This window comes from Papilio xuthus, unplaced genomic scaffold (assembly GCF_000836235.2).
Source record: "Papilio xuthus unplaced genomic scaffold, Pxut_1.1 DF828177.1, whole genome shotgun sequence".
In the NCBI taxonomy this organism is placed as follows: domain Eukaryota; kingdom Metazoa; phylum Arthropoda; class Insecta; order Lepidoptera; family Papilionidae; genus Papilio; species Papilio xuthus.
In genome coordinates this window covers 3,759,474-3,778,313 of record NW_013530472.1, presented here as the reverse complement: position 1 = coordinate 3,778,313, position 18,840 = coordinate 3,759,474, and the positions used below count along the sequence as shown (strand labels likewise).

At 34.8% G+C, this 18,840-nt stretch overlaps 1 protein-coding gene across 5 annotated transcripts in view; it reads right to left on the bottom strand.

Annotated features, from left to right (window-relative positions):
• Nucleotides 1–18,840, bottom strand: part of mnb (minibrain) — a 91,143-nt gene that overhangs the window by 55,864 nt on the left and 16,439 nt on the right. For all 5 annotated transcript variants that reach the window (XM_013306635.1, XM_013306636.1, XM_013306638.1 and 2 more), the window contains exon 3: nt 18,222–18,323. In XM_013306635.1, the coding sequence (XP_013162089.1) occupies nt 18,222–18,323 (102 nt within the window). The remainder of the gene's footprint in view (nt 1–18,221; nt 18,324–18,840) is intronic.

Genomic DNA, 18,840 nt, shown 5'->3' with positions numbered 1-18,840 from the left:
TGAGATGTAATACAAATAAATAATGAAAATACTTAAGTTAATCATTTAACGAAATACACAATGCCGTAAAAACGATAAGACACACAAGAAAGTTGATTCCAAAGTATATAATAAAATGTGTGAATGTTTATTACTTATCTATGTATATACTATTAATGTGTAACATTTAAGGGGGCTATATATAAAATGATAAACATCTTAATAGGAAGACGTTCAACGGAGTTTAAAAGTCACAACATCCCGATGCGACAATAAAGACCAAGATAAAACGTTTCCGTATAACAAAGTCGGAATGATCTCAGGTAATGAATATAACACGCCTATATTTATCTGATCCACTTTGGCAATTTTCGCGAGCGCCTTCCGAGCCCTAAATAATGGAGAGAATTGGAGAATAATATTGAAGGCTGGTTAGCTTATTTGCAATTCAACAAGTGTACGTATCCGACTTCAAATAAAACTTACACATTGCCGACCTGCAATATTATGAAACACAAGGAAATGTGTGAGATTTTTATTAACGGAGAATATTAACGAATTTAACTTTAATAAAGAATTTTGTAATTTACTCTCTAAAATCATGAGTCATTTATCACTGTTGTATCTGTGAGTCTTTCTAATATTATAAATGGTAACATTTAGATAGATGAATGGATTGATAGATGTATGTTGGAAGATATCTCTAAAAGAGCTCAATAGACTGGAAGAACACATAGGTTACTAATGAAGTTTTTATTTTAATTCCGTGCGTACGGAGTCGCGGGCGATAGCTTGTATGTGTCATATATTTAAGAAAAGATTTACACCATTTGAATTTACTTATTGAATATACAATTGCATAATAATAACAAAAAAAATATTCACTAAAATAGGTATAATAAAATAAGTAATCGGCTAATGTTGCCGGATAAAATAAAGAATAATATTTATTACTTCAACACGTCTCTCTGTATTTTTTCCGAGGCATTTTCTCAATTTGTCTAATGACAGCTCATTCAGAAGGGAAACACGTGCCGAATTTGGTTCACTGGAGTATATTTAATCCCATACAATTGTATCGTAGATACACTCAGTTAAGTTTAATCATCTTAAGAAGTGATTATTTTGCAACTGACGTAATCATTTAATTTTATGTTAAATTATACAGAATTATCAAGTAAACTGACACGTTGAACCCTTTCGCTTATGAAACTGTGTGCACGATTTTCAAATGGAGTTATTTCATTATAATATTTTCAAATTTAATAAGTGATAACAATATTGTTAGGGGACACAACTATCAGAAATACATACACCCTTGTTGGAACTTTGGACCCGGCAACAATGTATTTCTAAGAGCTTTGACGGTTGTAGAATTTCTAGAACTGTCTTCAGATTAATTCTAAGTAAACGCTAATCTCAATCGCTGTGTGGGCAAATTGGAAAGTAATCGCCGCAAGGGCATCCTCGAGTGCAGTCGAACAGATAAATCCCGAGCGCTGCGACCACCCAGGCACCGCGCCAATCTAGGACACCGAGCCGCAGCCGGCGGACCTCTCTCTCACTAGTAAAGGCCGCCACACACCGACTGCTTCAAGCAGTGAAATCTGATAGTATAATTGCCATAAAAGAACGACAGTTTACAGTCACCGTTAAAAATATTACAGGCCATATGCCGACCACTTAAACCTATCGGTGTTGACTGATTAGTCTGTATACGGCGGCCTTAACTGTATGATAACGAACCTACATATCTTAGTATTGAATGACTGCATCGACAATAGAGATGAGGCAGAGATGAGGGACATGTTAGTAACGCTATTTTTTTAATCTTATGCGAAAGAAAAGCGGATAAGGATGGAAAGGGAATGTGAACTTGATGATAATTTAGTTATTTTGCAGTGCACTGATTAATTTCCATAATGATTTTTGTTGGTGATGTAACAAAAAAGACGTCTATTTTTGTATTATAAACGAGGTTACTTCTACGTCTTGGTATACCGCGATTCTTGCAAAGTACTTTAGAAAAGTACTAAAAATAAGTATTATAAGCTGCATAACAGATCATTATTGACCACTTAGGTCAGCGGCCAACATTCTCAACCGGCCAACGCCCCACCAATCGTCTCCTTGTTTAGCTTTCAATCTAAAACAACCTTAAAACCATGGCTGGAAGATATAAAATAGTTTGCGCAAAATATCGCGCGTGATACGGTCCACGTCAGTGCATTTCCAGGAATGCATCGGTCTCCTTTGCGACGTAACTTTGAATTGTAGCGGGTGAAATCCGTACTCGTTTTTCCTTGATAGCCGACCGTGCAATTGCTGTGGTTTTCGGTCCGCCAACAACTTTCGGAACGGGTAATTAATTAATGTATCAAATTAACTTAATTTCTTTCTCCGGTTATAATACTAAGAAGTGATCAATTTGCTCTTATTGAATCTAGGGCGCGAAAATCCTAAAGCAATATTTGACTGAGCAACAGATTTTTAATATTAAAATCATGGGCCCATTCCTTACTAAATGATTTTAAAGACTATACAATCAGTCGACTAGAAGAATTTGAAAGTTAATGACACTAAAATATTTATAAGTGAAATGTAAGTCTTGATATATTATCAATTTTAATTATTCACGCCGCTCCGCGTAGGCATATGGCAGAAAGTTGACGTGAAAGGCTTTTAAGTGTTCGTTAAAACGAGGTGTGAAATTTGTTGGTGCATGAAAATCATCAAAGTAGAAACTACCAAAAACTTAACGAACCACTTAAGATAACATAGGCTTAATGATTTGCATACGCGTGTGAAGTTACGATAAAGTTAAAATTTGTACGTTACTTAGTACCGTTGCTCCATATATAGAAAAATCTAGAATTTTAATGAAAATAAAAAAAAATCTTTATAATTTTTTTTCACACTAAGTTAACAGTATTCAATGCCTTGGCTCCTTAACTAGTAAAATTGTATTTAAAGAGCAAAGGACTTCCCTGGCATGAAATTACATTCTTTGTCTAAACCAATCGATTAAATTAAAATTAGAATAAACACTCAAAGAGTTTTATTTCCCTTTACCGTGCCTATGATGTTTTAGATTGACTAAAATAATCTTTTTTTTTTACATATCAAAATATCTTTAGGTTTATATAATTTTTATTGCCTACATAGTCTCTATTAGCATATAGCATCTGTATATAGCGTAATAACGAAGCGAGGTCGCAGGGGAAGGAGCATTCGAGTGTTCCGTGGACGTGAGCAAAATAACGCGGCGGACGATTTCCGTTCGCGCCGCACTTTGTAGCTAGAGCGTTCTAGGTTTTTCTGCGCAGGTAGTCACCGTGTAGTTTTAATTATTATTAATCAGCAAAAATCGACTTGATATTTAATTACGCATTTTTAAATATTAGACGGAATACTACAAACGGTTCAAACCGAGGAAATTTTAATGAGGGTAAGAAATATTACTTTTAAAATAATTAACAATTAGATTAGTTTAAACTTTGTCATCGAAATCTTGCACAACAAATGGTATCGAATTGCAATTTATTTTACAATTGAGTAATTTTCACAATTCATCTCCGTAAGGCACTCTGTTTTGGTTACACGAATATTACTAGTATAGTGTTACTAAAAAATTGAACTCTAGTCTCATCTACTAGTTGCTGTAATACGATAATATTGAAATCACAATTTCAAAATGAACCATAAACAACACTTGTGATAACACGTGCCACACGTGTGACAGTAACAGAGCGTGTAGAGTGCAAGTTGTGTCTCTGGTAGGTACGGTGAACGGGCATTCCGCTTGCTTTGCATACTAACAAGCAACGGTCCGCGGACTATGCGCCGACGCGAGCGTTACGTCACCAATTTGCGCAAACAACGCACGCGCATCTACCCGCCATTCATCCGCTGCACAACCAAATCGATTCAAATTTTGGAATACCGCTGTGCCTTCACTAAGTCTATTATAACCGTTTGGAACAAACAGGATAAACTTGGATGTATTAATATAACGTCATCAATTCTAAATTTGATTCAGTGTCTGTTTATTTGACGATAAATACGGATATTACACCTCAATAATGACGCCATCCCTTTATACGAAACGATACGAAAACAATAATAATACGCTTTAGTTAAAACACATTTTAAATATATAAAAGATTTAAATATAAAAAGACTTATATTTGATTGGAAAATAAAAATTAAATTTGTATGGAAAGACAGTGTGATTGATGAGCCTCTCTACACAATAACAAGTTAATTAAATTAAATATTTTTGTGAAGAGTAAAAGAATGTAGCAAATTTAAAACACTTTCTAGAATATTAAATCAACCTTTCTGATTCACGGAGCTATGCTTCCATAACACATTTAGGTAGTTAGTAGTAGCTGGAGTAAAAATGCGTCGTCAGTACAATTAAAAAAAATCGTCATCAATTTCATTCATAGCGATTAGCGGACGGATTGTATGTGAGCGGGGCGATAACACGCCGGATGTTTGGCCGCGCGTGGCATTGTTCGCTTTGCCCTATTGACTATATTATAAAACAGTGCGATTGTGCCACGATCGGCGCCTGCACTCAAGATCTCGCTCAATGGAATAGATAAGGGAAAAATATCGAATGAGCAATACAAAAAACTTTTGTAAATTATCACACCCTAGAAACGACAGATTTTTAAAATTTTCTGCCATGAGAAAGCTACTGTGTAACATAGGCTATTTTTTTATTAGATTGCTATTTCTAAATCAAAATGAAATTACAAACAAAAATGTGTAACAACCACGAATCTGTGGTGGATAAGATTAAATTCTAAATCTAATTCGTCGAGCTCAGTGAAAAAAGGAAATAAACAAATCAAAACCAACAATGTCGGATCACAATTTCAAATTGAAAATATCGATATGTCGATAATAATAAACGTCAAACAATACGACCATCAGGTGTGAATGTCAAAAGGTAATTGAGTGCGAGGAGTGCAGGCGACACACGGTGGCGGCGCGGCGCGGAGGCGATATCAACCGGATGTCTGCTTCAAATAGAATTGTGGCGTCGGCGACATCGCGACAACACAACAATTCGATACAATTATATAAATACAAACCGGAAGCGGTTCCGGAAGTCGGGCTAATAGCGGCTTATCGATAGTTCCGAAACCGGTTGACAAAAATTTAAAGTTTCCTGTCAACATCTTGTTTTCATTATTTAACACAATCACGTATTAAAACTTAATCAATATTTTGTTAGCAAACATTACACAAAAGCTAAAGTTTACAATATGCTAGGGAATCGTATGCCTCAGTGAAATAAAGATTTCAGCGTAATTTAGCCTGGACATAAAATTCAAATTAAACAATAATTTTTGCTATGACAAATATTTTAATTATGTAAGTAATAGCAAAAAGAAAAAAAATTAAAATATTGGGTACATATTTACATCGGCAAGTCGGTGATTACATCCTATAACTACAAGATTGATGGATAAAGTTGACAAGGATCATGTTCTATGCCAAACTAAGCTACTGTTGTTTCCTTGAGTATAATATTGTTAGGTTTTTTGGATATCAATCAAATTATCTTTTATTCTGTATTGGCAAGAAGAAAACTTGGATTGTTCTTTAAATCGCAGCCAAGAATAATATTATGTTCAGCCTTCATACTCTCAATGGGATATTAATTCAAACATGCGGACGACGTGTGCGGCCCGGGGTGAGATTGCGAGTGCGTCAATCATTCGCTATCTGTTGACCGCTATCAATGCGAAGGTGCTCCCGGCTATCGGCGGATGTTTACTTAAAAGATAGTCGGTCAGTTCCCAACGGTTTATTAACCTCGCGACTTTTATAAAAAATCTGCGGGCAATTTATCTGACATCGACGTGATTTGTGTATTGATATCATATCTTGTTATTATAATGCAATTATTTGTTATTATGAATACACCATCTTTATTATTTGTAATTTATTTACTTGATTGATTACGCAGTGCTTAAAGATTTGTTGGTAGTTATCTGCCAGAAACTTTATGAATGAAATAAAATAAAGATATACTTACGGATTTATTTAATTTTTACTTTTAATCGTTTAAAATATGGACAGTTACAATATAAACGAAATATCCTATCAACATTTATTAAAACAATATGCTTTTGTATTTTAATAAAAGTCCACTCGGTACACGTAAATATTATTGTATCGAAGGGAAGGCGCAGAATCATGGCAACATTTTGCAACAAAAAAAAAAGTTAACAATGTTACTTGGGCCAATTTGCTCTTTAATAACCATGGCGAGGATTACCGAGGGCGGTACACCCGAGTTTAATCCAATTATTTCTCGTTTGCTTTTTAAATTGAAATATAATAAAAACCTGTGTATTTTTTATACAATGTAATAAACTTCTTAATAAACGATACTAACAATTAATTACACTTTAATATAGGTCAAATTTTAACCAGTAAATTTCGTACAATTTTATCTATCGACAACTATAAGACTTATTTAATAGTCTAGTTGTTACGTTATTTTTTTATTTTGTAAGCACTTTGAAAGGCATCCGTGATAAACTTTATAGAAAATCCACGTTGTTACGAAACTGTGACTTTTCGTACACAATTTAACTCAAACTTGATAGATACAAAAGGTAAATCCAAGTGAAACATTATAAAACTTGACAAATTCGACGTAAACTCTACAAAGGTTTTGATTGTGGTTGGAGCGTCTGTCTGTCCGCTGTGTCAGACAGCAATCAGCTTATCAGTTACGTCAGTATACATTGAGAGGGAGTTGTGCCTCTCACGTCACCGGCCACTCCGTCATCGTTGTTTGTACTGTTCATTGATTGGGAATTGTTACAATATTGTTTTATACAATTGCGCAATCGACTTCAATCTTACTATACAGTTTACATTGGTTTTAGAATTATTGATGTGATTGGTCATATTTACACTTAATTAAAAATAGAGTGTATAAAATTGTGACGTACGAAAAACAGTGAATCGAATCTTTAGAGCACATACCGACTTGTACTTCATGCAAGGAGACCAACCATGGATAAGTTCGTAACATGATTTAATTGGGACAAGTTTACACTTTGTATTTTTAATTTATCTTTAAATCTTGGTAATTAAATTTGATCCACTTCCCGATTACTGATTCACTTATAATTTTGCATATACGTGTAAATCACGTGACAGTGCAATATTATTGTGCTTGATCTGATGATGAAGCTGAAAGGTGTCCATAGGAGCTTCGCAATAAAACGGTACAACCTCGTCGAGTTTATAGTTATGGTATAGTTTTGGGTTGTTTGAATCATCATGGCCGTTAATTAATCTTTATTAACTTTTAGTTATTTTAATAAACAACAACATAATGTAAGCTTGTTTTTAAAAGATTGCATTAGATTTGTTTTTCTTAAAATACATACTGACATGCAAAGTTTTTCGACTTCGCTTTCAATAGCCAGACTTCATAGTGTAGCCACATCCCAAGAGCTCAAGTAATTGGCACATAGCAATTACATCAGAGCATTACACAACATACCGTATCCGACTAGTAGATTCGTGCATCGTGATATCACCAATGAGTCACAGGCCGACATTACCACACCAGCTGACTCATTGAGCCCGCGAGTGGGAATGGGAAACTCTATTGTTTCCCACTTCTATCTAAGATACACCTAGTACAATGAAACCGTGGTACCGTTCCGAAGAATATTCCTACATTAGACAATCAAGACTTTAAAAAACGTTATTTATTCATTTAATTTGGATCGCTAGCAAATGAATATATTATCCTCATAAGTGAATATCAAATTGTATAATTTTGACTTCAATGTTTGATATATATTAAGCTGAAAATAGGACCGAACATAATATTGAATGGATTTTCCCAAATATCAATACTTGGTTGTTTTGGCATTAATATGCCGAAGTGATAAGTATATATAACAAACAATATTGATACTGTACGCTGTGTAGTATAAAAATATTATGTCCTGACTTAAAAAGATAGATTTTTAATTTGAAATGAAGTTACAATAGTGGTTTTATCAAACCATTATTTGAGTCGCATTAAACTTACTGGCCAGTGTTATTTTAATAATTTTATAACGATAATGGGTGGCGTTCACATTTTCCGGTTGGGTAAACCCGTGACACATCCACAATCCCACGCGGCCAAAGGTACGGCCAGACCTATTCAGTCGGCTCGTACCTGACGCGCTACTATAGTCATTTACAAGGCTGTTTCGTCGCCTTCAGGGAATTAGCCGTCATAATTACATGTTTCCCTTCCTCGACATTATGTTTGAAAAACTACCTGCGTTGCATTAGCGAAAAAAAAATTGGAATCGTTAAACCTTCATATTTTATGTTAATAACTTTAATATATTCAGAACTAATGTCTTATATTATTTAAATCTAACAAATCGAATAATATAGCAATGTTTTAGCGAAGACTAGATTGCCAGAAAAATTTGAGTTTGGTCTTCGATTATCTTCTTAAGTATTTCACGATTTTAATAAACAAAGAAATAACATAAACAGAAATCGAATTCTTAAGAATTCCACGGTACAAAGTGTTCATTGGCGGATTAAAATGCATTAAAAATTATAAGGTTATTATTACGTTTACATGTAAACGAGTGGGGCCGGCGCGGCGCGGTCGTCGGTCGCAACAGCTGATTCACCGGCGGGCGACGGCCTTGCATGCAACGCACCGCGCCGACTGTTATTGACTCTAATTGTAAGACGGATATTTTTAACAAGGTAACAAAGAACAGAGAGAAACTAACAAAAAAAATTGTTCATTTAATTAATATTTTATACTTTCTTGTTTTATATTAGTTTTGAATACATTGAACATGTTTAGAAAAGTTGGTAATCACTGTGTAAAATACAACAAAATAGATATATTTTTAAACTATAAGATACTTTTATAACAAATTTTCATAGTATAAACATCTTACTTAAACTATAGCACTAAGACGAAATAGTCCTGGCTCCTATAATACGGGTCTAGAACCTAGTTGAGGAACCAGACGTACTATTACTATGTAATTTAATCATACTTTTGTTTCCTAAATAAACTATTTTTATTATTATCTAAACGTGTTTATGAAAGTCGTCGTCTAACATAGAATATTCATCCCATCTTTGAAATAAAGCCGACTAGAATGAAATCCAAGACATATTAATTTCAAACATTCTCTAAAGCTGACAAAGTCAATTAAAATTTAAAACAATAACGATGAATGAAAACCAGGTATTTGCGCACGCGATAATAATGTCGCCGATCAAGTTTCGACAACAAGGTGACACGGCTGACCCAAAGGTGACCCGGGCTCAGCCGCGGTTCGTCGAACTTGCCTCACGTATTGTCACACTCGCACCTCCGACGTGCGTCATTAATTAATAATATATTGATATCCCATCCGAACCCCAATATCACGCCGGCGCCGCGCCGATGATAAGCCAATATTACTCCATTCAAAAGAATACATGAAAAGTGTAAACAGAAAATCTTAAATAACTAGCTATCGTCGCACACTTCTCCTCGCGGACGAAATTAAAAAAAAAATCTTTATTAGTAACCTGTGTGTTCTTCCAGACTATGTTCTACATGTATGCCAAATTTCATTAAGACCCATTCAGCCGTTCTGGAGATACCTAATATTATAATTTATAGTATTAGTAAGATTGTCATAAATTCAAGAAGATACTATATAACGAAATTCTATACTTAATACATTTTAATATTTTCTCTATAGTTAAAAGTGTTATGAATATCAAAGTCAAAGAAGAACTAGTGTGTGAAGCCCAGTGCTTAAGAACTGGGCTTCCGTTGGACAAATTATAATACAAAAAACTGTTACTCGTTTAAAAAACAAATAGGAACTTGGTGGCGACTTTGTAACTGAAATTCCACGTAAGGCCGAGGCGTGAATAAATGTCAGTGGCAAGTTCACAGGTCTGATGACCCAATGCGCGACGCACAACAACGCAGGGAATATAAAAGAATCGCCGGCGAACGCATATGGAAGCGACGAAGTAGACCCAATACGTTATTCAACGGATGCAGCTCGCCTAAATTTAGCATAAATCGAACGCATAAAACATGGGGGGACGCTTTCTGGGCGCCATGACAACCGACCTCTTTTGTTAATGTATTACTAGAGTGGAAACAAATATAGGACATTACTGAATGGTATTTACAAAAAAATATTACAAGGATAAATAGTTTAAATACAATAAATCGATATTAAAAAAATTCAAGACGAACATTTCATTGCAAACAATGACGACGTCTTAAATATATGGAAGTATCAGATTTCTTATAATAAAATATCTTTGTAGCTTCGAAAATGCATCGTTAGTTAGCAGAAGTAAAAAGTGAGAGCGAAACGTTTAAACGTATTTGCCCCACCGCAGCGAGCAATAGCAGCGGCCGCCAGCTAATTGCGAAAAACGCGATTAACGCTCACTGTAGAGGCACTAAACGAATACAGCTCTGTTTACCAGTCCCGACTCATTCCTTTTACAGCGCCACTAATAGACCTTATTTTATTAGGGACAGACGTCGGGATAACATTTGTATTTTAGCAACTAAGTAATCATCGTAAAATCGACACCGTTAACTCAGCCGCTGGCACGTCCGTGATAATTACGACGGCACGCTTCATAAGCTGAATATCCATTTGGTTAATTGGATTATTAAGTATGATCAGTATAACTTTCCGGATTTAAACATTCAAGCTTAGAGATTTATAATATTGTATTACATTATTTTGGACTTATAAAGGATGTTTTTCAAGACGGATGGTAGCTGTAGAATCAGAATCATTAACAATGAAGTAAACTCAAGAGACTGGTTAAAAGGGGAATATCGACACTGATTGTTTCTAAGAAAGCTTTTATTTGTAGGAACAAATGGCATTTATATTCAGAAGTCAACTGAATAAACAATAGATTAAAATACATAACACTAAATAGGTCGACAATGGAAACGATTTCCGAGAAATAGAAATTCCATTTTATTTCAATATGGTGAAAGGGGGCAATTAAATGTAAAATATACATTGTCGCATTGAAATAGACTAAAACAATACAAAACGGTTCGCATGACGTGAAAGCTAGTTATTTATTTATAGGGCAAGACTGCCACCGATCCTTCCATCGTCATGTTTCATTCGGCGGTAGTGCGGGGTGAGGTGCGAGCAGGGGGGTAGAGAGTCGGAGGCTGTGTCGCGACTGTGGAGACGGTGCCGACAGCTTGTAACGTGAACTATAGCCGCGCCGCGGGCACACCGCTCCCGCTCTCGGGTTACAACCGCACAACAGGATGTCGATCGACTACCGCCACTCCGCCGTGCCGCCGACTGTTTTCATTACATTTATCTATTTTGTACTTATAGGGCTATTGAGGTATCTTATGTTTTATTTTAAATCCAACGTTTAAATGTGAAATCTACAACATACAAATAACTGTCATCCCGTTATCTTTAAATAGTATCCAAATAATTATTTCAAAATTCTCTCTCTGTTTTTCATTGGCTGTATTAAAAGTTGTAACTGTTGGTATGTCGTCGATCGTTAATTCGCACTTCTTTTTTGGCCACAATTAACTGAACAAGGTTGAACGTGGGTTGAACATTTCTTTATATTATTTTTAGCTTAATCTCTAAAAAGGTTTGTTCTTTAGCTAAGAGGAATGGCGAATGCACTGTAACTGAGCGAGATGTAACTCCGGCCGCTCTAATCGCTCCGGACTCAATCCAATTACTGAAAGGGAGTTTTTTTAAATAGGAAAACACCAGTGAATTTTACATGGTACTCTTTAGTATTGGTCAGTGTTTTTTTACATCCTGGAATCAAATACATTTAATGTTCATAATATACGCCTTGGTAGTTAGTAGAACATTGAAATGTTTCCGGTTTGTTTTAAAAAAATGTATCGCATAGATTAAAGAAAAGATAAATGGATTTTACATTTCTAATTTAACGAACAGTTGATACATGCGTACGGTGTAACGATTTATTAATAGTTGCACATATGCGTGGCCAGTGTAGTAAGACATAAAGTTACTTAATCGTCTCCTTGAAACAGTTTATTATCAGGCGCGTTATGGACATGACACACATTTCGACGGTAAACACTATTGCTTTATACAAAACCTTTTTACTTTATCACTCGATATTACGTCCTAGGTGTTATTCTCCCTCTGAACAGATTCCGGAACTTTACATAACAAAGTGCATTGCAACAACACAAAATGCAAGTTATGGATTTAGTCGAAATGCAAAATAGTATTATAGTTCTTGTACACAGTAAAGAGTAATTACTGATAAGTTGCATGCCTTTAAACTACAATTTTAGTTAAGAACATGTAAGTTTACTTTAATAGGATTTCCGAGGGAATTATGTGAGAAAACGAGAAATGTCTGAGAGCGTCTCTTTGATTAACGGCGTAAGTCTATCAATGAAAAATTGAAAAATGGGGCCAGGTCATTAATTAAACAATGGTGTCAGCGGTCGACGGCGAGCTTGTCCCCGTTCCCGCGGAACTTTCAATGCGCCACCGTCGGGGTTAACTGTGACAAGGTTGTACAGACGACCACCTGAGAAACAACGTAATAGTAAACGTTAACGTTTCCGAGTAAATCATACTCGACGGCCATTTGTCTTAGACCTTCGAGAGTGTATTGTGAACGTAAAACGATATAACGACGAGAAGGATCTACCTGAATTGGTTACTAGCGAAGGTTGAGCGATGTCAAGTAAATTTTAACACGCAATTAGTAACACGGCGAGGTACCTTGGCACAGATAACACAAGCCGCCGAGGGACATGTGGCTCATTTCTTTTCAGAAAAACAAATTTTCTCAACAACTATAGCTGGCGTTGAAACTCGAATTCGATGAAGACATCGAACAGCTTAGTGTTTGATGCGCAACGCATTTTTCGATGACAGGAGGTCAGTAACTAGCGTTGATCATTGTTTTGTTGCACGCGATCCGTCGTTTATAAACGGTAAACAATATAACCAAATTTTATGGCTGTTCCAGTTCTTTTACTGTCGAAATTATTTCAAATGTCTTATCATTTCTCTATCACGACACGAATTCTCAAAAGAATTATTAAGGAAGTGTTCTCGTTATACGATTGACGCAAATCCGTCAGCAATTCGTAAAAGTTACTTACGAGGCAAGGACGTTGAATCAGGTTTATTTTGCTTGCAATAAAAACATGTGCAACAATTTCGTTATTATTTGACATCCTTGAGCACATACACAGAAATGGCCTGATTTAATCGCTGCAATTTATATTAAAGCTAGTATAATCTTTAAATTTTATAATGTCATTCTATAAGATCCAAGTCAGATGCAGTTTCTTTGAGGCCAGCATCCCACAAGACGTTGCAGAAGCATGTTTACCGGATGGATGGTGATTTGTGGAGCCGTACATCTAGCAGTATACATGAGCGGATATAATTCGCGCGTCAACGGCATGTGCCGGACGGCCGCTCCGCGTAGCAACGCGTGTTCTCACCTTGACTCACTTTGTACCGCTTGCTTGCATTGCGCTTGCCTCCTCATTACTGTTACAAACATCTAATGAAATCTTGTTATATTCTATTTCTAATGTAAATCAATATTCCAATATGAATAGAATTTTTGTAATGAAAAACCGATAATTATTTCTAAACAATATAATAAAAGTTGCGAATTGTGATAAGCGTCACCGGAAGTGACGTATCGTTTATTTAAATTGTACGTAGTCAAACTAGAACAAGAAAATGTTGTATTCTGTTTGTTTCACAATAAGTGCCATAAAAATTGATGAAGAATGGCAATCTAAATAAGATTAAATCCAGACATCGAAACGCGTAGCAACACATCACAAACAGGAAAACGTCACCAAACAAGCGTACAGTTGGACAGTGACGCGCCCGCTAATCATATAATTACGCATTTACATGCGAGCGTTATTGACATAAATAGACGATTTTATTACAGCTTGTAGAAAAATACTATTATACTACATATGAAATATTCAAAATTGATAATAAATGATGACCAAGTCCACTTTTAAACATAATGTTTAGATTTTTTGTTTAGACATACTCTTGAAAGATTCGCAACAATATTGACGTCAGTTTCTAATCTTTAAACCTAACTTCTGCCACTTACAAATAACAAATATTATCTATAACAGTAACAAATTGAAACCGATGAAGTGAGACAGCAATGATTTCTATTCTGTAACCAGTGCGAACGCAAGATATCGCAATTAATCGAGCCGGATAGGCCACAGCTGATGTCCGCCTCGCTACGATGTACCGATGCACGCTATTGAGTACAGACTGCAATAAAACAATCGACACCTGAGTGGATATTCTCATGGTTCTTGCTGGGATGTCACAATTAATTATTGTTAGAATTTATAGTATCCGCCTTGTGCTCGTAGTTTCATTATTATCAGACAAATATTACTACACTGGCAGCAGAATTAGAACAAAATGAGAAATAATATCACAAATTACATCACACCTACAGTGCATTCTCAAATTACACATGTCTGTGTATTCTCAGGATAAATAAAAACGAACTACGACACATAGCATTAAAGAAAAAGTACATTAATCTTACAGTAACCCAAAAACCGAACATAACACGCACATAATTTGTAACCGGCTCGGCACGGGGCGGCAGCGGCGTACGACCGGCACGCAGAGTGAATTCGCTATCTCCTATGAGGATAGGCCGCGCCACGGCGTCGTATCCGATACCGCAAAATGCAATGAAACAATAATGAGATCGTAAATCACGAGATAAAATTTCTTACGATAGGGATAAAAAAGAGGTCGAAGCGAACTCGACAACCGAGCTATAAATATTGATCGCGGTCTCCTTGACTCGAATCGCACTGGCATCGACCGGGCCGTTGCGAAATTTCGCCGGTGGCTTACTCATTGTCGCCTACTGCATCTAGTGCGGGTGACCGGCTGCCGCTGTTGCGTCATCGCATTGCAATATTTTTATACGTAAACAACTTATTGCACAGTGGAATCGCCTGCCACATTATTCGACAAGACCAAATTGAATTTCCAAAAATTTCAGATTCCAAAAAGTTCAAGAAGAGAAACCAAGTTCATATTGGCGCTACTGTATGCCAGCTAACGCGAGTTAAAAATGATTTTTTGTCAAAAACGCAACATGAAGGATTTAGTTGCATTTTTTACATATTAAAGTTAGTCAATTCAAATAATGAGAAATTTCGAAAGAATTAGCGTAGGTACTGATTCAGTAAACCTGTGACGTATACGTAGATCAGAAACGTAATAAGTAAACGGAACAAGCAAAATTAACTAATGTAGTACGCTTATTGTTATACATATTCGAATATGCCGTGGATTATGTAATAAAATAACAACTTATATATCCTCTTCAACTCAATGTACGTTCAAAACATTTATTTGTAAATATTTCCTTAATGTATAGTTTTGTACATAAACTAAAGCTGAAGTTTGGTTGATGTATAATACAATTAGCGGCGAATATGTTGAAAAAAAAAACAATATCGAATACCGTTTTTATGTTAAAAGCATAACTTGTTTATAGTGCATTGGTGCAATGTATGCATTTCGGTTGAAACCTATTTACCGTCAGTGGAATGTCGAGCACGTGACGCAATTGAGGTCATTTGATACCGTTCACGCGGTCAGCAGAACAGCTAAATACTCGAACACTCCAAATAACCTGCTTAGTACACTAATTATTATTTTAAAATAAATAGTTTACAGAACATGTTGCATTTTATTCTAATTGTATACAAAAATTAGATACTTAAGAAATATAATTTACGCTTTATTGTTCAATTTAAAAGTTTTGTCAGATATTTTGAATAATAGTCGTATTGAAGAAAGTATAGCTTTGCTTGTCTATTTAAAAATGGTATTGTAAAAATTGTGTTGGAACTTAAAAGCTAAAATTTTCCTTCCATTTTATTATTTCAAAACGTAACGTTTATTTTATTATTAATTACAACAACATTTAGGTTTGGTTAACAAAATCAATTGGTATAAATTGTAAACTTCCCGTTATATTAAATATTTTATTAAAAACATAAATGAGTTACTGTTTCTAAGGAAAATTGTTAATAACTACAATAAGAATGACGAATATTTGAATCCATTATATTTTTTTTTATAACATGTAACAACGAGAATAAGAGGTTAAATAATTTTTCTAAAATAATATATTTTGTTTATAAAAATGTCTATAAATTAAAGTTTTTTTTGGAATGTTGGTTTCACGTTAAAACAGAATTTCGAAATAATTAAAGGCGTAAATATAAAATCAATGTCGTTTTAAAGTTACATAGAAGAGATGCAGCAAGACAAAGACTGGCAGGGCGCCATGTAAACAGAGCACCATAGAGACATATAGAGCAACGACCAGCCCCGTACGTAAATAGAATATAATCTATAATTAAACCGTTCAAATATAAACGTAGAGCTATCGGAGGGGGGACTCCACGTGTCTGCCAGGCGTCAACATTAATTACCACGGCTTTTGTTCTTGTATAGTAACACGTATGGAGAAGATTTTATTTTTAATACATCCAATAAGAAGATACTTTAAACTGTAAAAGTGTCCGTAACATTAATCTTACCAATATTATAAATGCGAATGTTTGGATGGATGGATGTTTGCTCTAAGGTATATCCAGAACGGCTGAAAGGGTTTCGATGAAATATAGCTACTACTTATGTTCCTTTTTAGTTCCACGCGAACAGAGTATTGAGCGACAGCTAGTATCTAATATTTGGATTGACTTGTTATGTTAAATCTATAAACAAAGGCGATGATTTTATTTGTGATGACTATTATCAAATGGCTCATTGCCAGTTATTGGGTTGCAAGATTACTTTGCCACTGACACGAAAACAACAGTAAGCCTTCATGGAATATTACCGTTTTATACGATGTAATTAAACGAATACTAACGAAACAAAAACTTGCTGTTCCACCTTTATTTAAGTCTTGTTTTAAATTATAATAACTAGGAAGAAATTTTAGATAATTCATTTAATAAGTGACTGTATTATTAAATAAATAATTAATAATAATAATCTCTACAAATTCCTACAAACGTGGCGTACTTACTCGTGCCTTTATATGACGCAGGAACACCGCCTACGCAACTCTAGTTGCAGTGAAAACTACGCCCACACGGGCTAAAGGTCACGGAAGCTACACGCGCAAGTGTTGTAAACAGGATAAACTAGGATAATTGCAATGTTATGGAAACCGTACACGAATAAAACCATAGGAGATGGGCAAAATAGTTCTCAAGTCATTTAGTCGCGGCAATATACAAAATTAAATTGTTATCTGTAATTATAATCAAGCTAAGTCTTTGAGGAATTTGTGTCTTAAATTTTTTTTATAATATTAATAACCTAACCCAGAGACTACTTCATGTACGGCAGTTAATATTGCAAGATGTGACAAAATTAATTTAGTTTTAAAAATAAGTAGTATAAATCAAAGGTCTATTTATGAACAAACATTAATATAAACATAGCAACCTATTACTAAAGTTAACACGATTATCGAGTGTAAAAATTATAATTCGTTGCCGCAATAACCCGGTCACTATTTCATTGAACAGTTTACTGGTTCATTGAGTTTTTCTTATTTACGCCGCTATAAATTTCACTCCCACGCCGCCCACCTCCTAGAATCGTGTCAGAAAGCCCACGGCGCTATGCTAAAGGTCGTACTCTAATTTTTTTCCAAAGGTTATTTATAAATTTTTATCAATTAAGTTACAGTTGACTAAATAAATATAGTAATATTTGATGCCGTGTCGGGAATAAGAGTAGAGGTACGTAATCTTCTGCTGGATATGTCAACTCAACGACCTGGTACTATACAAGGAAATTGGAATATACCAAAATAGAATACCTAAATTATCGAGAAGTATGTAGTTTAATGGATGAAGAAGAAGCGACCGGTGTGTATGAGGGTTATAGGCGTGATTGTTCATTTATTTTAAATCGTTACAAGATGTAAAGAAAACTATATGACCTTGATGTAATTAAACTTTAAAATAAATATGTCACAACGTGTAAGTCCAAAAATGTAAACACACACAAGGTTGCAGTAATTTCCGTATTCGTTTATATATACTATTTATATTATAAAACGCAGTGACGAAAAATGTTATAACTTACCTCATTAATATGTTTGTAAGTCTTGATAAGATCCACGCTGAGTTTCCTTAACGGTGCTGTCGAAGGATCCCGAAAGTGATGTGGTATCCTCGCCTGCATGGCCTAGACAAAACAGTACTTATTATTAAAAATAACTTAATAAAAATCCGCGCAAGCAAAACAAAATGAGATGCATAAGGTGATATGTGATGAAAACAGAAAATGTGTGCTTTGTGATATTAAAAAATGACATCGATAAAAAGCTACAAGCGATCTACATAATATAGGCATATCTTAAACAAAAAACATATAGCATAGATATCAAAATAGAACAATCTACAAAATATGTGAAAGCATAACGAGAATAGAAGATAGCAAAACTCAATACAACAATACTAACATTAATCAAAAGATAAAGAGTGGGCGTATAAAGCGAGTTTAACACACGAGACGGTTTCAAATAAACACCTAAGGTAATAAATAATAAACAATCAGTTTATATATAAAAATCACTCGAGCGATATCTATATCTGTAACTAGGATATAAGAAACAGTATAAGAATATATTATCTAACTTTATAACCTTACGTATAAAATGGTGAAAGAAATATTTTCACGCAAACAATCGAAACAGAAGGAA